Raw genomic sequence first — 27,049 nt, 5'->3', positions numbered from 1 at the left:
CTTTTGTAGGGAGCAAAGCTCTCAGCATAACAGCTCTTGAGCTACAACAAGTACCTCTAGTTGGTGAGGCTCTGAGCCCTGTAATCTAGTGGTTTTCCCTCTACTTTCTCTGGTGTTGGAGCAGTAAATTCAGTCCAGCTCACAGGGACACAGGGTAGTGCAAAATTGCTTGCGGGAAGTGAGGTCTCTCTGTTAATTCCCTTTAATCAACTTCTTTTGGACAAAGATTTCTTCTTTCTTCCTCCACTGCTTTGCTCTAGTCCTGTCCGATATTAAATATCTCCAGAAGTAGCTATGGTTCATTGCCAAATTCATCTATTTGTGCAGAAGATGTCATATCAATGTCTATTACAATTTTGCCCCAGTACCACCTTTTCATCTCTGCCAATTCTTCATTATTTCCACTACTTATTTATCATAAAACAGAAACTGCAACTGTATTTTAAAAACCAAAACGAAAACAGAAAAAAAAAAAAAAAAAAAACAACAAAAAGCCAAAACAAACCCACACTTCTTTAAAGATCGTTTGCAAAGCTGTTGAGTGTATTAACGTGCCAATAGGAACTGGAGAAGGCAGATGCTGAGTAGGAAGTACATGTTCCTCCTGAACTGGCAGGAGCTGGAGCTGCCAGGGTGTCCCCTGCCATCTGGCCTGTCGGAGCATGTGGCAGATTCACAGCTCTCCGGGGAGGACGCGCTGCAGAGGCCATAGAATCCCATTATGCTGTTTATGGGGACAAGCCAGACATTTGTCTCGCTGAGACGGGATGTCAGTCGGGGAAGCTGACACGTGAACCACACGTTCATTTCCACAGCTCCTCAAAAACCTCGGAGGTGCGGCTGGTACGCAAAGAAATGTTGATGCTTAAAAAGAACCGTGTCGGAACCTCGATGCATTTCAGCCAGACGCAGATACCAGAGCGGGAGGGCACCGAGCCCTCCCCACGGGGAGCAGGGCCGGGGTCGGTGCCGGTTCTTGGTGCGGGCGCTCAGCGCAGCGCTGTGCCGAACCCCCCCCCCCAACGGAGCTCTGACACCGCCTCCCTCATTAGCATCCCTTCGTCCTCCTCCTCCGCTGCCCGGCCGCAGAGGGGTGCATGGCAGCAGCGACGGAGCCGCGGCCGCCCCCGGCAGCAGCAGCAACAGCAGCCGAGCCGCGCTCCGCTCCGCGCCAGCGCCCGCAGCAACTTTGCCGCTCCGCGGGGTGCGGGAGCGGGGCGATGTGACCGCGCACCCGGCAGCGGAGCATCCCCGGCAGCGCGGAGCGGAGTCCCCCCTGCTTCCCTCCCCGGCGGGGCGGAGCGGAGCCCCCACCTTCCCCCCCGCCTCCATCCTCGGCGGAGCAGCGCGGATCGGAGCGGAGCCCCTCCGCCTCCCTCCTTCTCTCCCTCCCTCCGTCCCTCCCTCCCCGGCGGCGGCCGCAGCCCGGGGCGGGAGCGCGGATGCGGCGCGGAGCCCGGCGGAGCCCAGCGCGGGGCCGGGGCCGGGCGGCGCGGAGCGCGGGGGGATGCTGAGCCCCGCCGCCCGGCACCGCGCCCGCCGCCGGGAGATGCTCCTCGTGCTCGCCCTGTGGCTGGCGTGGCAAGAAGCGCCCGCGGCGCCGACCCCCGCGGCGGAGGACATCACCCGGGGAGTTGTGAGTAACCCGCGGAACCCCCCGCTCCTCTCCGCTGCCCCTTCCCCCGGTACTCCCCCACCTCCGGGCATCGCCGGCCCCCGCGGTGCTGGGCCAGCGTCGGCGGCTGGAAGCGCTCCCCGGCGCGCCCCGGTGCCCCCCTTTGCCGCCGGTGTCCTCCACCCTGCTCCCGCTGATCGGGCCCCTTTACACCGGTGCCCCCTCCAGCCTTATCCACGTTGTGCCTCTCGTTGCACCTGGCGCCCTGCCGTGCTCACCGAAGGGTTCGTTTATCCCTCCTGCACCCAGTGCCCCCCACCCCGTGCTCTGCACCGAGCCCTTTGGAAGCCAGAGTCCCCCTCCGTTAAATTCACTGTGTCCCCTTGCACGCCCCGCACCCCCAGCACGGTGACCCAACTTTCCCCCAGCCCAGCATCGCGGGGTGACGGCCCCACCAGCTTTCGCACATGGATGGTGATTTCCCAGGCGGTGGGAAAGGGCCGGCCTGTCTCGAGGGCTCCCTGCTTGCCATGGAGCCGCACAAACTCCAGCGGCAAGCCGGGTGAAATGGCACGTTTGGAGTCAGAGCGATCCCTGGGGACTGGGACGCGCTCGGGGATGCGTTTAGGGGCTGCTCTGTGCCGGCAGCGGGTGGAGGGTTGGCTTCATTGCGGTGGTCTGCACATTGCGGGCATCCTTGTGGTCCTGCTGCTCCGCTCACAGGTGCCTGCTCGGTTTGCAGGGAGGTGACAGGTTTTAGCAGCCGTTGAGAGCTCAGGTCATGTCCCAGCCAGGTCACGGTGCCAGCAGGTCTGTACAGCTTCACGCCATCTCCTCTGAGAGGGGAGAGATGGAGGCTTTTCTGCTGGAGGAGGAAAAGTTTCTTATATCTCATACCAGCCGTAGCTCAGAGAAGCCCCGCGACTACGTCAAAGCTGGGTGTCAGAAAGCCATCTGTGGCTGGGTGTGGGCGGGCAGTCCTGGGGCTGGACCCGCCAATTTGGAGAAATTCCCTGAAATTCAGCGAATTTCAAAATGCTGCCTGTGCAGTGCTGGGAGGGAGGGAGGGTTTGCAGCACGGCAGGGTTATCTAATGAGCAGGGCTCGCACAGAGCAGTGCGCCAGGACGCTGCTTCCCCCGCTGAGGCTCGGCCACCAACGCGTGCTCCGGCTCGCAGGCTCCGGCTCAGTCACCTGCCGGGAAGGACGGAGCGTGTCGTTCCCCATCAGTTCCTAGCAGAAGAAAAAAATGTGGTGAATATGAGGTACATCTGCATCATTATGGTGCAATTACTTCCCCCTGTAACCAAATGTTAAAGCTGGAATTAATATTTCATGCAAACAGCACGCGAATTGATGTATTCTGCCCCAATCAATTTGACTCAAACTTTGTCTTTGACCTGCTTTTATCCTTGCTGCTGTATCCACTCTGCACTCAGCTTTTACAGGGTAAATGTTAATACTCAAGGGGCTGATTAGTTACTGCTGACAACTTTCAGGCACTAAGGAACCCTTTTTGTCCTGGACTGGATTTGAGCAGTAGCTCCAAACCCAGCTGAAGAGCTGGGGCCATCTCGCAAAGCAGAAGGTACCAGGGATGGTGGTTACACAGCAGGAATGAACTGCAGGAGAAGGGAATTACATCAAAAGAAGTCTTGTTTAGGTTGGGAAGCCTAAATTTAGGATGTCAGATGGGTGTCTCTGTGCTATTTCTCCTCCAGTGGGTGTGCTTGCTGGGGGCAAATAATCTCTCCAGCTTGAGACAGCACTGGTGGGATTCCAAAGGGGTTGAATGTAAATCATGATTGTGCTTATGCCCTCTAATGAGCAGCAGGGAGCACAAGATGCCAGGTATTTTCAGAGGTGTTTGTCAGGAAACTACCACTGTGTGTGGGAAGTGAGAGCCTCGAGAAGAATTATTTGACATCCGCTTTATGAAGCAACTAAGAAATTAAAGATCTGTGAGGCATTTAAATCAAATATTTGAAAACTAGGAAGCATGAAACCATGGCAATAGGAAGCTCTGCTAACCTTGGAAAATTATATCCAGCAGTTCTCTGCAGTAAACAGAGCACAATATCAACAAGAGCTTTTACATCCCCCCTTGCACCTGAGAGGCTTTCAGTGCTGAGCAGGACCATGCCTCTGAGCTGTGTCCTCTGCTCCACTCCTGCTCTAAGTTTGTTTTAAATGAAACAGTGGTGCTGGGCCAAATTAAAGTTCAGCAAAATGAAAGAGGGCTATAACTCAAAGGCAGTGCTTGTTAGAGTGCTGCCCAAAGCAATATAACATGGAATGATTCTCCAGATTTCATTACTAGTGGAATATCCTGCCCAGTTTATAAATCTAACTTGATTATTAATGTTTTTATTGTTCTCCATTAGCTGCCCTAACAAAGAGGGCATAAAATAGCAGATGGAACAGAGCTTGACTTGAGTGATTCCACTGAATTTTTAGTACGCCACTTTTGAGATTTACGACTTCGCATTTCGCACTGCTGCCTTTACAGTAAACCCCAACCTCTCCTTCCACAGCATTCACAAATTGCATCTTTTTATGGCTGTTGAGCTTGGGCGTCTCAGGGGTGCAGGCAGCAAAACCTCTCTATACCTTGGTAGTAACTGAGTAATGAGAGCTCTCACCTCAGTGGGCTTTGAACCACGTCTGGGAGGAGGTCTCCCTTCAAGTTGTACTTTTCAGAAGAGCCGGCATGTGGAGTTTGAACAGCGAAGGTGTTGACCCGGAGACTGGCTGGTTTGGAACGGAGCCAGCTGTTAAACAGGCAGCTCCTGCCCATTCCTGCCTGCTGCAGGTGCACAGCTGTACAACTGTGGAAGGGCAAAAGCTCTGGCTTGGGGATGGACTGATGCTCGGGGCTGAGGAAGCGTGGCTTGAGGGAGGCACTTTGCTCTGGGGTGTTGCTTTGCCCTGGCACTGGGGTTGCAGGACAGGGGGTGGTGGTGGCCTCACTGAGATCATCCCGTGTGGACATGGGCTCTGGTGTCACCACCCAGGGATGCAGGAGTGCCAGGAAAGTTTTAGTTTGGTTGCAAGAGCATGGGTGGGAAAAAAAAAAAAGACTGTGAGCGGCTTTTTCTTGACTTTGTGGCCAGGGGTGAGAGGGGAGATCTGTTCGTGCCCCCAAGGCGTTTCTCCAGCTGGGGATTGCTGGGCATTCCTGGGGGCTTGCGTATGACCAATGCCTCTCTCAGCCTTCTGCTCACAAAGCCCTGTCTGTGTTGTTCCCAGAGAAGTTGCTCCCAGGGGATGGAGGCATTTGCATTCATCGGTGGAGCCCAGGGACCCGCGTCCCCCTCTGCCGCCGTCCCAAGCGGCTCTTTGTTCAGGGCAGGGCCCTCGCCTTTGTGGCAGCTTCTCATTTGAATGACAAGGATGCACTTGTGGGGAGAGCGGGGTGGCACAGAGCCCTACCAGGCTGTGCCCCCCCGGCTGGCTGCGGTGGGCTGGGGGATAGACAGAGGTTCCTCTGTGTGCCCACGTCAGGGAGAGGAGGGGCAGGAGTAGCAGCAGTTTCCTATGAGTCTGTGCCCCGTGTCTCACAGGTGCCAGATTTCAGACTAGAGGCCAGCCCATGACTGGGATATGGGTTCATCCTTGCTGTTTCTGGGGTGCTGCCCCGGGAAGGGTAGGAGTATCCTGCTGCTGCCGCTGCCAGATGCCCAGTGCAGCTGCACATCCTGCTCCCACCTGCCAGGAGTCAGCCAGGAACTCCCCTAAAGTGCTCCATTTAAGCACCCGGCGTCGGGCATGTCCCTGAGACATGGCTTAGCTCCTGTTTCAAGGCTTGGGATAATCAGCTTCTTAAAGTACAATCCTTGTAAGAATATAGGCTGTTCTCTCTATCAGGAGAAAGTACCAGGCTTCTTCTGTTTCTGCTAATGGGGAAATTAAAAATTGATAATTCCAGTTGGAGCTTCATTCAGCCTTCTAAAATGGCGAGTCTTTTAGGACAAAATGCTCAATAGATTCCCTAAACAATAATGCATTCAGGCCAACAGCACTGGGCAGAGGAGCTTTGCTTGGCCCCCCTGCCACTAAAACACTTCATGCCTTCCCATATGGAGCAGCAACCATCCCAGGTCCACGAATTCCCTCCAAGAAAGCTAAGCTACCATATTAAAAAAAAATGATAAAATGAAGTGCTGTTGGTTACATTTTAAGGTACCTCTTGAAGCCAAAGTACAATGCAAACTAAATTGACAAAAGGCTGGCTGGAAGCTTTCAAACAGCCAGGCTGCTGTGAAAGCATTTAATCTGGTATTAAAGCCCTGGCTGGTGTGAACTGCTCCTTCCCTTTCAGATTTGAAACTTCCACATACAGTAATGCAATTTACTCCTGGGCTTGGCTGCTATTGTGGGCCCAGCCGTGGGAATTACCCGGGCCAGTCACTCCAAATTACCCACTTTAATGAGGCTCTGCCTTCGAGAAGGGTTCAGAGCCAGTGGGTGAAACCCTGCTGTCACCAGGGACTGCCCCACGGTTGGTGCTGGGGATGGAGTATTGAGCTCCCACCTTGGCCTTGCTCTTCATCCCTGACACTGTGTTGGGCATAGAAGCAGCTCCTGGCTGGCAGGACCCCCTGTCTGGACTCTGCCATCCCTGGGGACAGCATGCAGTGGAGCTGTACGTCCATACCCTCCTTTTGCCCCTAAGAACTCCTCAGAAGGGAGATCTCTGCCTGCGTGACTCAGCTTGCAATGTTTCGTTATTCTCCCTCATTGAATCAAACATGCAAAGAGGCAACACAAAACTCAACGTGTGCCCATCCCTGCCCAGCTCCGGACGGGGCTCTCCTGGTTCGGGGCCTGGGGGTGACTCACCAGTGAGACCATGTGGGTCGTGGGGTGACATGGGTGATGTCATCATGAAACTGGGGGGCTTGGATGTGTGTGACACCCTGTCTGTCCTGGCAGGTTCGGTGGTGCCGGCGGCGACTTGCTCTGACTCATCGCCGGGGCCGCACACTAATTTCTCATTATTTACTCATTGGCAAAAGTGCTGCAGGAATGGGCTGTGTGGCTCCGGGAAAGGCCGTGCTGTGGCTCAGAGAACCTTTATTTCTGGATGCTGTGGGGGCAGGCGTGTACCCTGTGTGGGTCTGGGGTCCTGGCTGGCCCCGTGGAGGTCACAGCGTGGGAGGGAAAAGCCCTCACATCTCGGGTGATGGTGAGCCTGGGCCACCACGTTGTCACTCTTTAAAGTGTCTTGCTTAGAGTAGAGCAGCACTTGAAAGCTAAGGATTTGATTTCTAAATAACCTGAGATCTGACAGCAACAGTTCTCAAAATGCTTTCTTTAATCAAAATCACTTTAAATGGGTAGATTTGGGAGTTTCGCAATCACTTGCTGCTGCGCACGTGCAAGCTGCATCTTCTTTGTCCCAGATTTTTATGAGGATTGTCTCTGTTTTCTGGGTCAGAGAATTAAGAGATTTGATGTTATATTAAAAAAAACAAAGACACCAAACCACACATGCAAAGTTAAATCCAGTGCAAAACAAAGCAGACGTGCGGGGGCGAGGGGAAGGAGCTGCTGAAGGACCGGAGAGTTTTAGATCAGCGTAATGAGAAACTGCCTTTGACCACGGGTTTGTTCCGAGGGAAGTCCTGACGTGGAGTAAATGCCGATGCTCACCGAGGAGTGTGGTCTTCAGCTGGGACTCTGGCTGTTTGATTAGCCACGATGATTTAATAGAAAGGAACCCAATTAAATCTGAGGAATTTCCTGCGTCAGAATACACCATGTGCACAGGAAAATTGTTCTTCCAAGAAATCTGGAGATGATCTACAGCTCCTGGCGAGAACAGCCCAAACACGGTGACTTGGGAAGTGGAAGTATATTCAGGAGGTTTTTTTCATATTATTTTTACAAGAGGGAGTTTCTGCCCATTGACTGTCAGTGGTCAGGCGGAGTTCTTCATGCTGGCTGACATATTATTTCATCCTGACAATATTGAGCTTTTGAGTGAACAAAAGCAATCTTACCTGTGTCACAGAGCCCTTGCTTGAAGGTGATGGACACGTTTGGATTACATCGTCTTGTCATTTAACAAACTCCAACAGGCACCTGCTGTGGTTCAGCTCCCAGTGCTGCCGCTACGTCCTGGTTCTGCTCTGCAATTCAGGTGTGTCCTACAGAGCCCACTGCACCTGTCCTTCCTTAAGGATGCAGGACAAAAAGTTCCCTCATCCAAAATGCAAGTGGGAGATAAGAGATCTGGACTGCTTCACCCACAGGTTTGTCTTCATTTGTCGTGCACCGTGTGGGGGCATTTAACCCGGGGCTCACATCCCAAACCACCTGGCTCTGGATTTTTCTAGTTCCCACCAAATGCCCCTTGCTGGAGATGGCAGGCTATGAAGAGATCAAAAGGAAACTTCACAGGCTATTGCCAGACTTTGGGGATTTCACTGTCCAAGGCTTTTCTGAGGCTGAGGAAGCAGATCTGAGGGCGGTGCTGGGATCAAGGGAGCAGCTGAACCCTGGAGGGCACCCAAATGGGATAAAAAGATGGAAAAGACCAGGAAGGGGTTTCTGTGGGATCCCTTTTGAAAAGAAAGCCTGGAAACACTCATCTGAGAAAGCATCCACATGATTTGCAGCTGCAGACTTCCCAAAATACTGCAAGTTCTAGGCTGTAGTGCTTGTTCTCAGGCTTTGACTGTCTATGTATCAGTCAACCCTTCATTAAGGTTTGCTTTTCTTAGTGAGATGTTGCCACGTGCAGAAGTGCTACTGCTGATACTGTGGCTGGAGTACGTCTCAGGAGATGATTTTCCTGTTTCGCTCTGTGGAAGCTGCGACTTCTGGTGCCCTGAGCTGCTGGGTGGCTCTGCTGGGCTCCTCCACAGCCATAATTACCAAAAACTTGGATGGCTGTTGGGCTGAAGGGTGTAACACAAGAAAATGCTCCTTTTGTTTTACTATTGCTCCTGGGGAGTTTGATTACAGGACTCAAAGGAAAGCACAAGGCGCAAAATGATACTATGACTGCTAGAGACAGTCCCACCACGAGTCCAGATCTAATTACCTGTAAGCTCTGGAGCTGATGAATTCAGCCTTTGGGAAAGGGTGTCAGGTCTCATTTATCACTGAGCAAGAGAAAAACAAAGCAGTCTCTCCTGTTTTTCTTGAGCCCACCACGTGCAATCTCCTCCGGAGATATTGCATCCACTCCACATTAGTTATGTCCTGGCTGGTGCTTGGTCGAGGCTGCACCTTTGACAAGGCTCGTTTTGGGGAGCATGGGGAGCTCCCCCCAGCCCTTAGTCTTGTTCCCACCCTGTTGCTTGTGTTTACTTTGTGGTTGCTGTTCCTTTCTCACGCTCATAGTGTCCCTCTGGCACGTCCACCACAGAAGGGCAATCAGTGATGCTGCTCAAGAAGCATTTTTCTCCTTCGATAAATTCTCTGCATTAAATTGGCTTTTATTTTTCTTGTTTGTTCTCCATTTTGATGCTGCTTGGCAAATTCCCCGTTGCTCTGTACCGAGCCATGCTGTCTCTACCTTTGCATCCTTCACGTCAGAGATGCATTTTTGTTCAAAAGTGAGAGGAAATTGGATTCACAAAAGGGAAATTCCTCACAGACGTGCCTGTGAAATGGCAACGTGTTTTATATAAAGGCACAGCTAAAGAGAGGTAGGTGGTTTGGGACTTTTGCCACATTTTTTTTTTATGTTGCAGAAATGTATCCTACAGGTCTGATCAACCAGACTCCGAAATGAGGAATAATCTTGCCTGGCCTCAGCTGGCACTGAAGTGTACAGCAATCCAGTCCTTCCTCCCAGGGGGGATGCATGTCGTATTTCATGACAGAATGACAGCCCTGACAGACAATCTGTTGCTGTTTTGGCATTTCTGATACACCTTGTGCTTTGGTACACACTCACTCAGTGTCCAGCAGGATCAAGATAATCTAGAGGAAATGAGCTGACACACTCCAGGGTCCCAATATGGGCAGTGAACAGGGCAACACCGATTTGAGTAGTCTTCTACATGCTCACCTGGGTTAAAAAACTCAGCCAAGATGATACGAAAATTTTCTTTCTCTGCCTGAAGCCTACAGCATCAAGTGCATGATCACATGCCAGGCTCTGAGGCACCAGATAGATGTGATTGTTGACCAAGCAGCCTCACTGAAAGGTGGCCTGAGCTCCAAGAACCAGGTCTGGCAGTCAAAGGCTTCCCTTAGTGAAGGGCATCCAGTCCAGGCTGGAGTGGGTGGCTTTTCTTTGCTTCTCCTTCACGTTTCTGTTACTAGGAAGTTACTTTCGCTGGTTTATCTCTTCCCAGCAAGGTCTTTCCCTGCATCAGGGTTTGCCAGGAGCCCAATGCGCCCTTCAGGCAAAGCCCTTTCCCCAGAGGAACAGCTCCTGAGGGTTCATGCTCCCTGCCTGGGATGTGGAGGCTGGAGGAAATGGGTGACACTGGGAGCCCCTCCGTTCCCCTCCCTGCAGCCCCTCGGTGTTGGCAAGAGCTATTCCATAAAATCGCCTTTTTCAGCAAAAGGCGTTTATTTCTGCAATAACAAACGTCGTGGTGAGAAGGGGCTCCAGAGCAGAGATCTCCGGGGAGATGCACTTCAACTGCTTTCCTTCTGCGGACAAAACCCCGGGCGAGCCCCGGCCCCGGCTCCTGCCGGCGAGGGACGGGACCGGGCGGTGCCGCTCGGGGACCCCGGAGCGTCCCGTCGGTGTCGTGCCGGTGCCCTCTTGTGGAAACTGGGAAAATATCCGAGAAAAACATGTTGGTGCTGGGCTGGGAGCGGAGGTTGGAAACCCACCCGGGGGAGTGGAGTGGAGGAGGGTGCAGGGTGTTCCCCGGGGCTGTGCTGTGACCCCTCCAGCCTGAGAGCCTTTGCCATTGCTGGAAATGGTATTATTGTCGTTGAGGGAGATTGTATTAACTGAGCCTGGGGGCAGGGGCTCCCAGCTCTCAAATCCGGCCCCTTGGTGCACACCTTTGGGCACTGAATCCCTGTGTGGTGACAAATGTGCATGCTTTAAGTGATAATGCTCCCAAAGCACCTCTGCACCTCCTTGCTCTTGTTCTGCAGTAACTCCCATTTCCCTTCTAGCAAACCTTTATCAACAGTGGCACACGCAAACTCTGAATTTCTTCTTGAACCAGCGTGCCGTGGCCCCGAGCCTGCTGGGTGTTCCCTGTAGCCACAGAGCAGGCACAGACCACCCTCCTTGGGAAGACGTCACACTGCTTTGGTCACCTCCCAAAAATGTCAGCAGGTCAGCATGCCCAGGGCTCCCCCCTTCACAGCCCACCATCCCTCTGTCACACACTGCAGCTCTGGCTGCAGAGGGTGATGAATAGCTGCCCTGGAGCAGCACCTTCTGACCCCACCACCCACCTTGCTCTCTGTAATAGCTGGCAGAAATAGCACTGTGCTGTGTAGGAAATGCCAGCCTGGCACCATCAGTCTGTTTTCCATCCTCTGTTCTGGTTTCCCAGCCCTGTGGGACCCTGGTGAGCCGTGGGTCCGTCTCCCACATCCACCACAGGGAGCAGCCCAGGCAGTGGATCTCGCCCTGCTGCTCGGGAGCCCCATTCCTGCAGCTTCCCTGAGTTCAAGTTCTTGCCTTCTCCATGTTTCCCTCCCATCTAATTTATTAATATCCTGAAAAAGCAGCCCCTTTTAAATTTCTAAAGAATTTTAACTATTAAAACCAACTTGTCTCCTCCTGCATTTCCCGGACTTGGCAGCTCTTCTCCCTTTAATGCTTTCCTGGAAAGCAGTGTCTATAAAAGCCCAGCTGTGTCGGGGAGGTCACGAGGGCCAGCCCAGGCAGGGGCTGTGCATCGTTGGAGGTGAAAGGGAGCTGCAGTTGTGGGAGGTTTGTGCCCAATTCATCCCGAGTCCATGGGGTGACTCGCTGTCCCTCCTGCATCCTGCCTGTCTGTGTGATCAGAGATACTCATTTTTGCTTGTCTATTTAGAGGAATAGATTCTTTGAGCAAGGACATCTGCTTTTATTTTTTTTGTTTGTTTTGTAGCTCTGGGATCATCTCTCAGCCTCTAGGTTATCTAGACCCGTACTGTGTCTGAACCCTGCCACTCCTTCCTTCGTTTCCTTTTGTCGAGGAACAATATTGTATTTCTGATGTTCTGTACAGGGAATTCAGTCTTGGGAGCCAGACTTGTTCAGAGCCAGGCTTGAGCAGGGACAAGGAGCTGAGCTCACATGCTCAGAGAGGCTCGGATCTTATTCAGAGCCAAGAGATACAACTGCAGAAATTTAATTAACGTTGCAAACCCCTTCAAAGCAGAGTTTCTGGCAAAATTGCCATCTCCACTGTGCAGCAGGTAGGATGCCTGAGAGGCCTCCACAGGGATCTGTCACAGAATAACAAATGTTTCTTTACCTGATAGTTGCAAGGACAACAGAGAAAATCAATATGATACGCTCCCCTTCTCCAGGGTAGCCTTGAACCCTAATAAGAAAACTAATTGGCAGCCAGGCCCCCAGCACATCACCAGCTGGGAGTGGGGTGATGTGCAGGCTTGGACGACCTGGGGAAGGGCACAGGGTCTGACCATCACCTGTGGCTGATGAAGCAGGGCTGGTGGGGAGCCCTGAGCAGGGGCTGGTGCAGAGGAGGGCATCTTAGTTTGCAAATTGGCCATGGATTGTTTATAGTAAAAAAAAAAAAAAGAAAAAAGTGATCCCTGCAGCCAGGACTGAGCCTGGAGAAATCATAGTAATAAAGACAGTGGCAGCTGGAGTAAAATATTACCCAGCTGGTTCCCTACAAGGATGAGAGGGCAGGGGGAATTGCTCTTTTAAAATAATCCAAATACCTGCATTTTTCAAGGGCTTCCAGGTCTCCATCCCCATTGTCCTGAAAGAAGGAACTCATCCCTGGGGGGGGATCTATTCTGGGAGCAACAGCCTTTCTGCTGTGATTGTATTATCACACTCCAGAAAGCACATGCTCAAACCATCCAAGAAAGTGATGAGCAGAACTGGCCCATCTGTGGGGACTCTGCAGAAACAGAGGTGTTCAGCTGAGGAATCACTGCTGGTTCTCAGCTTACCCTATTTTTGTGGGGCACAAGGGCCTATTGGCCAGGAAAAAGGATGATTCTGCTCCTAATCAAGAAGCATAAAGGAAATAAGTTGTTTCCACGGCATCAAAACAGCTGAGGGAAGCTTGGGTCTCCCAGGCCTGACTTGCTGGCATGTGGTAGGGCTGGCGGTAACCTCAGCACAAGCAGCAACCAAAGCAGCTGCAAACAAATCCTTTAAGGACTCTCCTGACATAAATAAACATGGAAAATAAATGATGTCCCCAGCACTCTGCCCTCAGCTGATGAGAAACAAGCTGCATTAACAAAGTAGTTCAATAACCTGGAAGAGCTTCAGAAGAGACCTGCTTGGCAGCCTGAGGAGCAGGGGGAGCGCTGCCTGTGAGTGTGCAAACAAGGTTATGAAATGTGGCAGAGCACGAAATGATACAGTGAGACAGTACTCACAACTTGAATTATGAGTGATGATGGTTTTCCTGCTAGGAAGAGCAGAAAGGAGAAGAGTTGTCTGTAGCTGGTGGTGGATACGCAAAGCAAGGGCAAAGGGTGCCAGGTTTGTGTCCTGAACTTTGGAGCTGCAGCCTGTGCTTTCAGTCACACAAGCAGTGATCATGTTTTCTGCAGGGGAATATGCTGTGAATTAAGAGGAGGGCACATAAAGCCTCCTGGGGGGCTTGGTGATGTAAATGCCACCCCCAAAGGTGCAGCAGCAGGTGCCATGGCAGAGGGGGTGTTGAAGGGGCTGCTCCTGCCATCATGAGTGGCTGACCTGGCTCTTCGTGGCACAGAAAACCTTGAACTTTACCCCCAGCCCACTCTGCTCCTTCCTGCTTCCCACTGCTCCAGCCCATCTCCTGCTCCATCCTTTAATGAGAGGGGACGGGGCATTACCCGCTATTCAGCGCTCCCTGAAAGCTTCTCCCTGACGGCCGCCCCTGGAGGGATCGGAGCGGTTACCGCTTCTTTTATTCACTGTTGCATTTCTCCATCTCCTCTAGAAAATTCCCTTTGTTCATTAAACGACCTGTCTGTTTAGGGGCCCAGATGGCTGCTTTTCTCTCGGCTTTAGAAATCGCCTGCTTAATTTCCCTGGTGCCCTGCCAGCCCCGCTCCGGGGCGGGGGAAGGAGAGGGGGAAGGAGGGTGAGCACAGCGAGGCTGAGAGGCTCTTGCAGGGCTTCCCCGGCACCGTCCCTGCCCTCGGGGACAGCTCTGAGCAGACGGGCAGGACCGAAAACTGCCACAGTCTGGTGGAGCGATGGCTGGAGGACACTTCCCACCCGCTCAGGGTCTCCTGGTGATCCCTTTTCTCCCCCCTGCCCTACTAAAACAGCACCCAGGGAGGGGCTCAGTCCCAGCACTCACATCTCTGACAGCCTTGTCCTATTTCCAGCCTCCTGCTAGTGCCGTTTCCCTGTGATTTCAATTTAACTCTTAACGTTAACTCTTGATTTCAGTGTGCAGTGCTGGTGATCCCAATGAGCTGTGCCTGTGGCAGGCACTGGCTGCCCAAGGCATCCCTGACCACCACCCGTGTGTGTCAGCAAAGGGCTGATAAATCCTGATAAATTTAAAGCTCACCTTGGCAGGGTGGCCCAAGGCACGAGTTCACTAGTCCATTTTATGTCTCAGCATCCCCTGGTCACACCCAAGTTTGGATTAGCCTCCTTCATCTCTCACTCCACCCTTTTTGACTGATTCAGCTATCTGTGCCATTTTTCCTTGGAGAGGAGAGGAGGTGTCACTGACTGCCCCAAAAGGACCCTTGACAGTGACATTTCATTGCCAGGTGATGAGAGAGTTTAATTGAATTCCTTTACCCTTATTCTAAGGCAATTGCAGAGTAAAAGCCTCTCCTGAGAGCGCTTGGCCGCAGCATGGGCGGGCTCTGACATGCCACTGGGCCATCTCCCTGCTGCTGGAGCTGCTAATTCAGGAGCCTGGGGGGCTGATGGCCTCATGGCAGCACTGGAATGTAATTGCTGCCATGTCTGAAATATGGTGGGATGTTATTTGCAATGTATTAAATTATGTTAAGTGCCTGAGTAAATGCTTATATAAGTATTCGTGTAAATCCATGCACATGCCCTGGTGTTAGCTCTCATCCATCCCCATCCCACCTCTGTGCTCACCAAGGGAGAAGGGTGGTTTTCACCTTCTCAGTGTCCATTTTTGCTGAGGAGCACCTTCGCCTTCATAAAACCAAACCCCATGGGATGGCCCAGCAGTGTCACACTGCCGGCTCTCAGAAGCTGGCAGGCAAAATTCAACCACTGCACGAACTAAACCTGCTTGCTTTCCTTCCTTCCTCCAAACATAAGGCTGGAGACTGGTGGCTTCCTCCTGCTCTGCTGTGTGTGGGAGGCAAGCGGCTTCCCCTGGGGGATGCTTCTGCTCAGTTCCATTTAGCACAGTGCTCCCTAAAGGATGCACAATGATGGGGTTTGCGTTGGCTTTTCGTGGATTTTAAGAAAGTCCTTTACCTGCTCAGTTCTTTGGCTTCCCACCTGTTGTGACAGGCTTGCAGTAGCCTTCCACCTTTAGCAAAAGGCTTTGAAATCTTCTGATTTTATAGAAAAATGAGTGCTGTGGGTTACTTAAAAGGGATATCAGAAGCCAGGTGGGTTTTGTTGGCGTGGCTCGATTTGCTGTGCCCGTCTGCAAGGCAGGGGCAGAGCCAGGGGTGCCTGGACCAGTGGCTAAGCCTGTGCTGGGCAAACCTGGCTGTTGCCACCCGGATGAGGGAGCTGACCTCAGCCCCAGCAGCAGAAGCCCTGTCAGGTCTGCAGTAACCAGCCTGTCACCAGCCGTGCACGTTCCCAGGAGGTGAGCAGCGGAACAGCTCACGGCTTCTTCCACTTGACAAATGTTTCCTGACACCGCCGGGGAGGTCATCGTATTTCCCCCAGAGCCATTTGTCTTCTTGTCCCCAGCCTGTTTGCATTCCAACCACATCCAGCCCTCCCTGGCTCTGCACAGCCCCAGGCTGTGCCTGGGAGATGCTGCCTGTCCCAGGGTGCCGGGAGCAAGGGAGGGCTCAGTTCAGCTCTGGGCGGGCTGTGTTTGGCAGGAGAAGGTGTCCATAGGACTGATGCTGCTGCCTGCACCCTCAGAAACAACAGACTGTGTTGGAGCAGAGCCTAGGGAATGGTGGGATGTGAGAGAAAATCCCTGTTGGTGCATATCCAGGTCCTCTTGCTGCCATCGCTGGAAACCTCTACCTTATCTTCCAAGTTGCTCCATGGGTCCAGCATCTTGGGTGATGGATCTGGCAGCTCTGTAGGTGATGCAGCCATTGTTCAAGAGCTCTCCCTGCTGTCGTGGAGCCATGCTCCTGCTCCTGCCAGTGTTTCCTCTGCTCCTGGCAACTGCTGCCACTCTGAATAATTTACCACATAACTGACTGGCTTAGAGGAGCTGCTGCTGCCCAGTGCCCCGTGCAGGGCTGGCTGGCACAGGTCCTACGGGGCAGGGCATGTGCTAGGAAGCTTTTGCCTGCTGCTGATGGTAGGGCAGGAGGACAGGCAGCAAGCCAGCAGTCTGGGAAGGTCAGCACCAGGGAATCAAAGTCGCCCTGTGCCTGGGGAAGAAGCCAGGTCTGGGACCTGCTGCTGTTCCTGGGAGCAGTGGAAGCACCCAGGCGGGATCCAGCGTTGCTGGGGTTTTACAGGCACGAGCTTAAGACTTGGATGCCTGGTGTGGGTCCCCCGTCCTGAGAAAAATCTTGGCTTTGAGTAAAGCATCCAGAGCTGCTTCATGGTGGCAAGTAGAAGGAGAATTAGCTTTTGGAGCTCTTCTGGTGCATCATCTGCCCGTTCACGGGGCCTGAGGGAGGGTGGCAGCTGAAGAAATTTTCACAGAAGCAAGTGAGCAGCTTCCTCACTAACACCAGCCTTACTCTGCTGGTGCCCCCTGCTCCAAGCCAGTGACCCACACTGGAAGGAGCATTCAGTGTGTGATGCCATATCTTTAGCAAAAGATGGAAGCCACAGCCAGCCCCAGACAGTTTTGCCTGTGATTCAATATTTTTTGCCTCATTCTCTGCTAAAACTATAACTTCAGCCATTTAAAACAAAAGAAAAACAAGGCAATAAACAAAGTCTCCAAAGGACTGAATAGCAAGACCTCGCAAATGAGATCAAGTAAGTCAGAGGAGCCTGGAATTTTAATGCTGGAGGAAATGCCTTTTCCTGGATTTATTTCCCCTGGAAAGGGTGAATTTGCTTCCAGCCAGCATAGGGGCTGCTTTCCTGGGGAGTGGAACCTGTTGTGCTGCTACCCATGCAGAGGGCAGCAGGGAAAGGCAGGAGGTAACCAAAGCATCTGGGAAGAGGGAAGAAAGGGCTGGATCCAGCCCCGCTGCAGCAGAGGCAGCACAGGGTGGGTGCAGAGTCCAAAAGCACCACTCCCAGTTTCCCTGGGCTTCACCACTGAAGGAGCAGAGTGTGGTGATGACAAAAAGGCCAGTGGAGGTGGAAGTCTCACAAGACAGAGAAGCTCTGCAAGGGAGAGCATCACTGCTTGGGAAGGCTTTGTGTGTTGGAAACCATTCTCTTTCTCGTTATTTCCCTCTCTCCTCGCTGTGCCGTGAGATGGTTGGGCTTTTTCCAAATCACTCCCATGCGGGTGGAGAGCTGGGGGGGGGATGTGTTTCACATTTCATAATCTGTGTGACTTGATTAATTCAGCCGTATGTTCAAACCTCATGAAATTGGCCAATTTTGCCGAGGTTTAAAATAGATTATATCCATCTCCTACCGTCAGTTTTGCAAATAACCACTTGGCGGCTTCTTAAAATGTTAAAGATAGGGAATAGGCTGCACACTGCCAAGGAGAAGTCATATTTAAAAGAGATAATATGTCTTCTGTGTGAGCTCAAATGAGGAAATGGATGTTTGTGAAGCTCTTTAAAGCATGGTTATGTCAAGAGCAAGAAGATCACATTTGTTTTTCATTTGTATGCAAGGTGAAGAAAGGACAAGCCATTTTTCCTTCTCCTCTGAACTCTTACAATCTTCCACCGTAGAAACTGGTGATAATTGCTGCAAAATGACCCAACTGGGTCAAGGTGCAATTTTGAACCTTGAGTATCTTTCACCTGGCGAGCAATTCAAATGATTTGACTTTGACACCTTGGCAACCCATCACTGGAACAAATAGAAATCTGGAGAGTGGATGGCAGCCACAGAGCAGCATCGATCCGGGCTGTGAGCAGCCCTGGGAAAGGCCAGCTGCTGCCTTTCCCCACAGCCAAGAGCCTTTTCCATCAATTCACCTCTGTTTTGGGTAATTGGCTTCTGCACATCAGGCTGGAAAGTGCCCTAGAAGCTGCTCTTTTCTCCCTCCCCTTCCTTCTTCCTGGAAGATTTTCTTAGCTTTGAACAAAGAAAGGGTAAGTTTTGAGTTGTGGGGTGAAGATGAGCTTGGAACAGCGGGATGAGGGTCCTCAGGCTGAACCAGTGCATGGGAGTGGGACACAGCTCAGCAGCTTTGTGACACTGCTGCCAGCACCAGCCACAGCCCTGGGGCTGGCACAGCTTGCTGTGGAGTGGGATGAGATTTTGCCTTGTGTGTGTGAGTTCCCTCATGTCCCTGCTCACAACTGCTCCTCTGCCAACCACCTCCCTGGGACAGCAGACACGCCTGTTTAATTACAGCAGCTTTGATTTTGACAGCACTAATTTCCCTCGCCGCCTTCTGAACCTTCAAGGTTCTCTGCCAGCAAAGATAAAGCCCCTTTGCAGAGGCTGTTTGCTCCTGGGAGGGTGCTGGTGCTCCCACACCAGATAAAAGCACGGGGAGGAGCAGAGGGTGATGGGGCCACAGCCATGGGACCGTGGCCTGACGATCTTGAGGATGCCAAAAATAGGAGTTAACCCAGTCTGCACAAACCCCTCCTGGTCATGTATAAATGGGGCTGGAGAGATGGGGGCTGTGGTTTGGGAAATACTTGGCAAACAGCTGACCCTTTGGTTTTTGGGGTTGGGAAGGAGCTAGCAGGTAGGGGCAGAGCCTGCCCAGCCCTGCCCGCAGCAGCTCAGGCAGGATTCTGCCTGCAGGATGCAGGATTGGGCCACTGCAGAACGGGTGGGCACAGGCAGTGCCAGGGCAATCCAGGGCACCCCCCTTACCAACATTAGCAAGTGCTCTGAGTTTTTCTGTGGGAGGGATTTGGAGGAAACTCACTGTCCAGGCAGTCATTCAGATGAAGTGCTGCCTGCACTTCATTTGACACCATCAGCTGCAAATGTTTTGCCACCCTGTTGTAGCACCAATTTAGACTGTTTTCAGCACCTAAAACCACTCTCAGTTTAATGCCAGGTGCAGTTTCATTTTAGGGCTACTGGCAAAACCTGATGTCACCTTGGAATATGTCTTAGTCTCCCATCTTACTGTGGAGCTGAAGGCTGGCCTGTGCTCCTTCCACCTCGCACATGGAAAAGCAGCAAATGCAGAGTGTGACCCCCCAGCAGGTGGATGCAGTCACCCCACCTTTGCAATGCCACACAGCTGCCTCAGCAGCCACTCCCACACCTGACCTGAGCCAAAGACAGAGCACAGGTGCCCCGTGGGAAGGGTTGGTGGGAGCAGGGACCCAGGGAAGCTCCCCACATCTCTCCCCTTCCATTGAGTAATGCAAAAATAATCAGTTTAAGGAGGTCTTGCCTCAGTGGTGGGGAAGCAAAAAGGTTCTTTGTGATGGCAATTGGGCTGATCCAATTTGATGGCTTAAAAGCACTGATTCAGCAATCAGTAAAATATGCACATGTGTACTCTCTTCAGTAATTTATTCACATGCATAAAAGTTAAGCACCTGCTTATTCCCATTGACCTCACTGGGTCTCAGGCAGAAATGCTCATTGTAGCAGGACCAAGAGAGAGGGGGAAAAAAACCAACCCAACTTCATCTGCAGGTATCTGTTGTTTTAACCTATACATTTTTAATGCATCTTCACTGGAGGAATAAATGCAGTGAAAAAATGTAAGGTAAAAGCCTGGCTGTGTGGATACCTGTGGTGAAAGTCTTACTTCCACTGGGAAGGAGGCTGCAGGAGTGGATTTGTTTTTAATTTCATTTTATTGGAAGGAGAAAGGCAGGCAGATATATGAAAAATTAAGGTGTTATGCTGCATATCTCGTGTAATTAGAGAAGCTGACAAACATAATTAGAAAAATTTGTCTGCTAAGCAAACACTGGCTGTGGATGAGGGTAACTAGCAGTGTTTCCTCCAAGTACAGCTGGGAGGTGAGGGTCTCTCTTCAGCTCTCCTGGGTTTATTTTGCAGGGATGCTGGTGTTCAGCAGCTGCTATCAGACCTTCGTTGCTCTGTATGTTTTGATGTGCTGGAATAACTTCTCCACCCTAAGTGTGGTGGTGTGGTGCCAAAGGACTTTGACAGGGGAGTGTTCTCGCCCAGCCCAATCTGTGTAGCTGGTTATGGGTCTCCAGGGCAGAGAGGACCGTGCAGCTGAAGGTTTCTCTTTTTTCTCTCTGTGCAGCTTGCAAGCTGGTGTCACAAACTCCCTGGCAGTCTCTCCTGCCTTGGTGCAAACCAAAGACCTCTCTTGTATATTGATGATCACCTAGAGATGCTTTTCTTGCACAAGTTTCTCAGCTACAGATCCTAAATGAGCGTGTGTAGCTTGGAGGAGCCATATATTGCTGCCTTCTGGGTGCAGTACAGCCAGTAGGACATTAAAGTGTCAGATGCTGAGAGAGTTTCTAGTGGCCTCATTCCAGGATTGCTGCTTTTGGAGGAATTGGTGCCTTGTTGTGCATTAAATTATTTATAAGTAGTTCGGTTGGTGGCTGGATTTGAGAATTAAAACGTACACGTGAAAAAAGGTTTTCAATAATGAAATAAGGTAGCAAAAAGATAAAGCCATTATATGCATAATTAAAATGATACATAACTATATGTTCTTTATGTAGCTGCTTCAGCATCTCAACTAACTTATTAGGCTGAGTAATCAGCCCCTGAAGCCTCTCCCTGGCTGGGTTTGGCTCCTGCTCTTGCTAAAGATGTTTCAGAGCTGCCTGGAGCAGGGCCCTGGCTGGTCTCTTGGGGTTAGTGGTCCCATCTTCCCCCTTCTACCCCAACTCCTGGGCATGGAGAGTGGGACATCATATGACAAGGTAGAAAAACAAAGTCTTCAAATTGCTTAATAGTCTGTTTTTATTGTATCTCTTCATTAGTGTCTTCCTGTTTCCAGGTTTCAGGGTGCTCACAGCCTTTTGAGGGTGCACTGAGGGGTTCAGACACACCCTTATGAGAAGCAGTCAATATTTTCTCCCTATGAACTAATCTATTTATTGTCATGGTGTAGAGCTCAGACACTGAACTGCAAGAGGCCAGACTGGGAATAATTTCCATAGGATAGGAAGCTCTCCCTGCAGGCGTGTGGCTGATGGGCAGTGGCTGTTGAGAGAAGCTGGACCAAAACTTCCTTAAACACTACTCTGGAGCATCCTGCATCTGTGACAGAAAATGCCATGTCCTGCTCCCGTGGGGCAGGTCTGCTGTGAGGGGTGCTGGATGAGGGGGGGATCACGGCCCCACAGGTGCCCCAGGGAGTGCTGGCCACACTGGACCTGCTCTGTCCCTCTAATTAACCAAGGGGACGGGGAAGGGCAGTGTCTCAGGATGCAGGTTTACCCTGGGGTGCCCTGGAGACTCACGGTCAAAAAAGCCACAAAATGAGTTTGAATGAGAACATACTGAGCCAGCTCTTTAATTAAAAAAATGTGGTTTCACCACTTCTCTCGCTAGTCCCAGCTGGAGCCCTCACTGTGGTGAGTGTGCAAATGAAAAGAAATGTCATCTCCTGCAAACTCTCTATTTTCCCTCGAAGCCTCAAGTCCTGCTGCAGCCAGACCCCACGTGGGGCTGCACTTCCAGCTTCCAGGACCTCAAGCAACATGAAAGACTTCTGAGCCTCCAGTTTCAGAGAGAATAATTTAAGCTTTAACCTTTCCTTACAAGATGCAGTTCCAAGGGAGCCTTGCTGTAAAGTCCACCCTTATGTAACATTAAAATGCACTTACACGTTGGGGCTCCGGGGAGGGCTCCCGTTCCCGCCTGTTCCCCACTTACCCACTGCCTCCTACTCCCCACTCATCTGCACAGGTAGGAGGGAATTTTGGCTTCACCTCTGCTGTCCTTGTGTGACTGGACAGCTGGCATCTGCCTGGTGTGTGCCCAGGTCCTGCCTGTGCTGGCCAGGAGTGTGCTCAGCCCTGCTCGTGTGGGGAACCAGTGGAGCCTCCAGCAACAGGGGGAGGCCTGAGCCACACACTCATGTGATTTTTCTTGCTCTTCAGGTCAAATGTGTCTTGAAATTATTCTGCTTGTAGTTGTTTGATGGAAGTTTTCTTGTCCAGCAAGCTTGCTTGCCTTCTCCTAATAGTTTTGCTGTGGTGGTGGATTTATTGTTGGGAATGTTCTCATCAGGCTGCCCAAGGTGTCAGGGATCATCTCCAAGGCGTTGGGCACAGGCAGGAGGATGAAGCAGTGGGTGCAAAGGCAGGGGAGCAAGGGGCCACCTGCCTGTTTGTCAGTACCTAACCCCCAGGGGGAATTGTGATGATTTTGTGGGCAGCATTGCCCTGGAGTGCTTGGCAAGCCAGGCAGGATGCAGATGCTGCACATGGGGCATGCTGGGGGGGTGAATAACTGCATGAGTGATGCTCCTGGCTGGCACAGTGTGCTGTGGAAAGCCCCCTGCCTCTTGCAATGTGCCTGCCCCCCAGCCTGGGGGTTGGAGGGCAGCAGGAGGTGGTGGGCTTGTGCAGACTTGGCAGCATCCGTGGGGGTGAGGCTTATCCCAGCACCAGTTCCTTCTTGAACCTGCCTTTGCTTTGGTAATCCTTGGAATGCAGGTCACTGCTGCAATTTTCTGTTTAGCCAGATCTTCACTGGGATCTGTCTGCTCTTGGCTGACACTTGCCTCCTCTTACCAAGCAGTCTGTGATGTCTTTATCAGAGTGTGCAGTTCTTGCCTTCTCCTTGCACTTCCTAACCCACCTCACGTGCTGCTTTTCCACGTGCCAGGCTTTGGGTGTGACTGGTGGTGCCTGCCCACCCTGGCATCCCACTGTGTGGGCCCCAAGGCTGAGTTGTCAGCCCCTCGTGCCCTGAGAGCCAGGAAGCTGCTTTAATGCTGCTTATAGTACAAGATGATGGCATTCAATGTGCTCACTTATACACGGAGCAAACAAAAAGTCCATTAAAGTGGGCCCTGCTGGGGTTACTGTGGGCACCCGCCTGCTGCTGCCTTTGTGGTGGCGGCTTTTAGTCAGATTAAATTGTGTCAGAGCAACCCAAATAGATTTCCTTCTGTTCCTCCCTCCCCATCCATCCATCGAAGGACGCCTTCTGCTGACATGTTTGTACTCCCACGTGGTGTGAGCTGTGGCTGAGGCTGGGTCTGACTGAGGGGGTGGGTAATGGAGAAGGAAAGGGACTCCTCCTCCAATTAATATGATATATTTGGGCTCCTGTTTGATTCTTTAGCTTCTCCACCCAATTATCTTTCCTTTTTTTCCTGAGTTGGTTGCAGAGAAACTGTCTCCTGTGTGTTTTCTCCCTGTTTTCCTCTGGAGCTCTGGTGTAAGCTCCATACTGGTGCCTTGCCCTCTTTATTTGGGCAGTTTGTGGGGAGAAATGTGTCTTTCCACCCTGGTATACAGCTGGACTCATGAGTCCAGTGTGGTGGTGGAGAGGAGGGTTGCCAGTGAAGGACACTGGCTCCAGGAGCTCTGGTGGGAGCACAGTTCTCACTGCTCCAACTCTGAGCCCGTCCCATGAAGGGCAGATGTGCTCTTGGCTCGTGCCAGCCCTGTCCATAACAGTGGATGAAATGCTGCTTCTGAAAGGAAAGAGTCCTTCCTGGCTGTTGTCAGTCAGTAATTAAAACCTGATATATATGAACTGATTTGATTTCTTTCTTCCCCCTCCCTCCCCCCACCCGTTGCCATTATGTGGCTTGGTATAGCTTGAAATATTCCTGATGGTCATAAAATTATCTTGGCCTTTTTCAAAGTCAATACTTGCTTCTCAGTAAAGCCACGAGCCTGTGGGCTGGAAAAGATTCAAGTCTTACTAGCTGAGCTAAAAGGCATTAATTCACAGAATGTATACATCACAATGCTGTCCTGCCTTGCAGCGAGTCCTGCCTGCAAGATTTCTTCCCCTTGTCTGCTAGATGGACTTTGGACATCTTCTTTTATTGCTTTGAAAGCTCAGCCTGATGGATGGATTGGCCAAAGTCAAGCGAGGACTTTGTATTAAAGCAAGGAAAGAGGCAGGTCAAAATGAAGTGTTGGGATGACTGACATCAGCACAGGCTGGGAGAAGCCACTTCCCTCTGGATTGTTAGTCCAAGAGCAGTGGCAGAGGAAGGGGCTCTGATATCTGGTTTTGGCTGCTGTGGAGTAACTTTACCTTTGCAGCAGCTCAGTTATTTCTTCTCCTGTCCTTGTTCTGCTCCTGCTGTACCTGGTTAGTGGAGAAGCCTTGTGCTGCTCATGGTGGGGCAAATCCAGGGGAGCAAGGAGAAGGCAAAGATGCAGCAGATGCCTGTTCATTTTTAATTGGATGTGCAGGGGAAGGGGAGCCATGCCCACCTCAATTTCTTTGCCACATCAAGTAAAATTCACCCTGCCAAGCCCCTGTTGCATCTAAGCACCCTGCCATGGCTCTGCCTTAGTGGTAACACAGCTGACAAAGGTTTCTGCTGGCTTTGTCCCTCTCCTTGTCGGACTTGGCTGGTCTTTGTCCCCCTGTGCTGGCTGGGATGTCCCCACATTTACAGGGAATTGGGCAACACAGCCCCCAATAGCCAAATCCAATCGACTTTCCCACCCAGGGAGTTTTGTTTAATTGGGACCACAAGTGCTTTTATTTGGGGGTCCTTGGGGAGCCCTGCATGCCTCACTTTCTCTGCCTGCAGCCACCCACTGTGCCAGGCCATGGTCCCTGAGCCACACTAATGGCTTGTTTGCAAAGCAGAAAGGAGAGGCAAAGAATGGCCAAAGGCATTCACTTAATGAAATAAAGGAGAGAAAATAGAAAGAAAGGCTCTTGCAAACTCTTCTCTCTTCCCACACAGCCAGCTGACATAACTTCACTAAATACAGGCACTTGTCTGTGTCCCTGTTCACAGAAACCTGTGGAAAACTCACAGGACACTCACATGCAAACCCAGCTTTTCCCAAGGGACTTAAAAATGGTGGCATTAAATGAAGAAAAGGAAATGAAACAGGTTATGAGGGGTTCGAGGGGTTTGTTAACCATTCTGGCCTGATGTGTGCTGATGAGCAGCCTGCTGACAGCATCACTGCCACCTCCCCAGCCTGTCAGCTGCAGGTACTGCCCAAAAGATAAAAAATAGTAGTTAAAATAAAATTTAAAAGCCAAATTTAAAAAAAAAAAAAAAAAAACAAAAACAAAAAAACCAACAACCCATTGGTCTATTTTTAACCTGAGGCTTTAAGCAGGAAAAAGGCCAGCCAATAATGCAGACTATAAACCACTGCTTGCTGAGAGGCACCGAGGTTTGGTGGCCAGGCCATCTTCCCCAGGAGGTGTGGGACATATGCTCCCTGCAGTGTGACTCCAGCCCACCCCTCCTCCTCCTCCCTGCTTCCCTTTTGCCATTTCTCTTCCTGACACAGAGAGATCCCTCTGGGGGAAGGATGGGCTCTGTGTATCCCTGTGGGACAGCAGCCTCGGAGCCAGAGATGCTATCACTCACTGAGGATTATCATTTCTACCATTGCTAGAAGAATGTTCATTTTGGTGCTGCTAGATTAGGAAATTACATGAATATGCTTAAATTTGCATTAACTTAGGGGTGTGTGTTTTGATTTCATTGGTTATTTTACCAAGAACAAGGTTAACTTGGTTTAAAGGCTTGGTTGTTGAAATTGCCCTAATTATGCTTTGGAAGTTGCATCCCTCTGAGGAAGGAGCCATTTCCTACCTCAGTGGCTGCTGCTCTGGCCCTGCTCGGGGACAGCTGTCTGACAAAGTGGGTTAATTGCACCACAGCAGCAGATCTGCTCACACCGAGGTGCCTGTGTCCTTGCTGTGGAAGAAAATAAAGGATAAAATCTGCACCAGCAGCTGTGGCATATAGGGAAAAAAAGAAAACAAAAACTGATAAAAAACAAAGCTAATTTATTATCACAGCTAGACGGGTCCCATCATCAAACCTGCTTAATGCTGCTTGAAAGCTCTCTGTGCTACCCTTGCTGGATGTACCCCAAAACATCTTCTGAAAGGCAGGGCTGGAGCTGCAGAAAGAGGCAGGTGTCTGGAAAGGTCAAATTATCTCGCTCCTGTGGAAAAGAGGGAGTAACACTTACTTACTGATATTTTTATGGCTCTCCTGTGCCAGCTGCTATTTGAGCACAGCAACATCTTTCCTTTCACAAGCAAAGCAACTGGCACACTGGTAAGGAGGAACAGGATTCACCCCACTCTTTAGGAAGAAGAAATTAATCACCTGCATGAACAAGCTCATTGGTGGTCGAGGCAAAACCCTCTGCCAGGCAGTCAGCAGAACCTGTTGCTTTGCCTTGGTCCCTCCAAGGATATGCTCGTTCTGTCTTCTTCAACCTCTCTGGCGGGTTTACTTGGCCTCTCTCCATAACTGTCTGTTGTAGCATCACTGCTCCAAGCCCTTGAGCCCCAGGGTGCTGCAACCACGACCGCTTGCAGGTCCTTGTCCCTGTGTATTGCCCAGCTTTGCGAGCTTTGGAAATAGATGTGTCAGCAAACTGTGGGCAGTCTTAGTCGAACTGGCAGCACCTACAGACTCTGCAGTTGCAGGATGATGCTGATTACATTTCTGAACAAGGTTCAGCAGGAGATGAAATCGTTCTTGTGGTATTTAGGGCAGGAGACAGCAGGTCTGGATGGTTGGCTTCCATATAGTTAACAAATGGGACTTGATATATATGGCCAGAGAGAGCGGTGGCCCGTTCAACATGCCAGGGCATGTCTCTGCTCCTGATGAAGAGGTGTCCTGGTGTCACAGGGAGAGCAAGTCTGCTCCTGACGTGATACAAATGGTCACTTTGACATTTTCGATCAAACGTGTTGACAGACCTCGTGTCGTGATGCTGAAGAAGTAAAAATATATGAGGCTTTAAAAAAAAAAAAAAAGGGCAAAACAAACCTGGCATGTATAAATGTATCCAATTTACCAGATGGATTTCTGCTCTGCTGTGCAGGATGCTCTGTTCCAGGAGTTTCTCTGCATTTCATATTCTGCTTATGTAGGAATGCGAGACCTCTCCATTTAATGAGTTTGATTTGTATCAAAAGATAGTCTGCATCGTTCCTGCTGGAATAGATCTCTGGAA

General features: G+C 51.2%; 1 protein-coding gene across 1 annotated transcript in view; it reads left to right on the top strand.

Moving 5' to 3' along the window:
* Nucleotides 1-1,507: 1,507 nt before the first annotated feature.
* The window catches only part of MMP17 (matrix metallopeptidase 17), a 59,538-nt gene continuing 33,996 nt past the window's right edge, over nucleotides 1,508-27,049 (top strand). Inside the window, exon 1 of the mRNA XM_017815627.1 lies at nucleotides 1,508-1,636. Coding sequence (XP_017671116.1) covers nucleotides 1,508-1,636 — 129 coding nt within the window. The remainder of the gene's footprint in view (nucleotides 1,637-27,049) is intronic.

Source organism: Lepidothrix coronata, unplaced genomic scaffold, assembly GCF_001604755.1.
Source record: "Lepidothrix coronata isolate B3197 unplaced genomic scaffold, Lepidothrix_coronata-1.0 Scaffold51, whole genome shotgun sequence".
Taxonomy (NCBI): domain Eukaryota; kingdom Metazoa; phylum Chordata; class Aves; order Passeriformes; family Pipridae; genus Lepidothrix; species Lepidothrix coronata.
The sequence above is the reverse complement of the archived record's forward strand: the minus strand, read 5'-3'. Positions and strand labels throughout refer to the sequence as shown.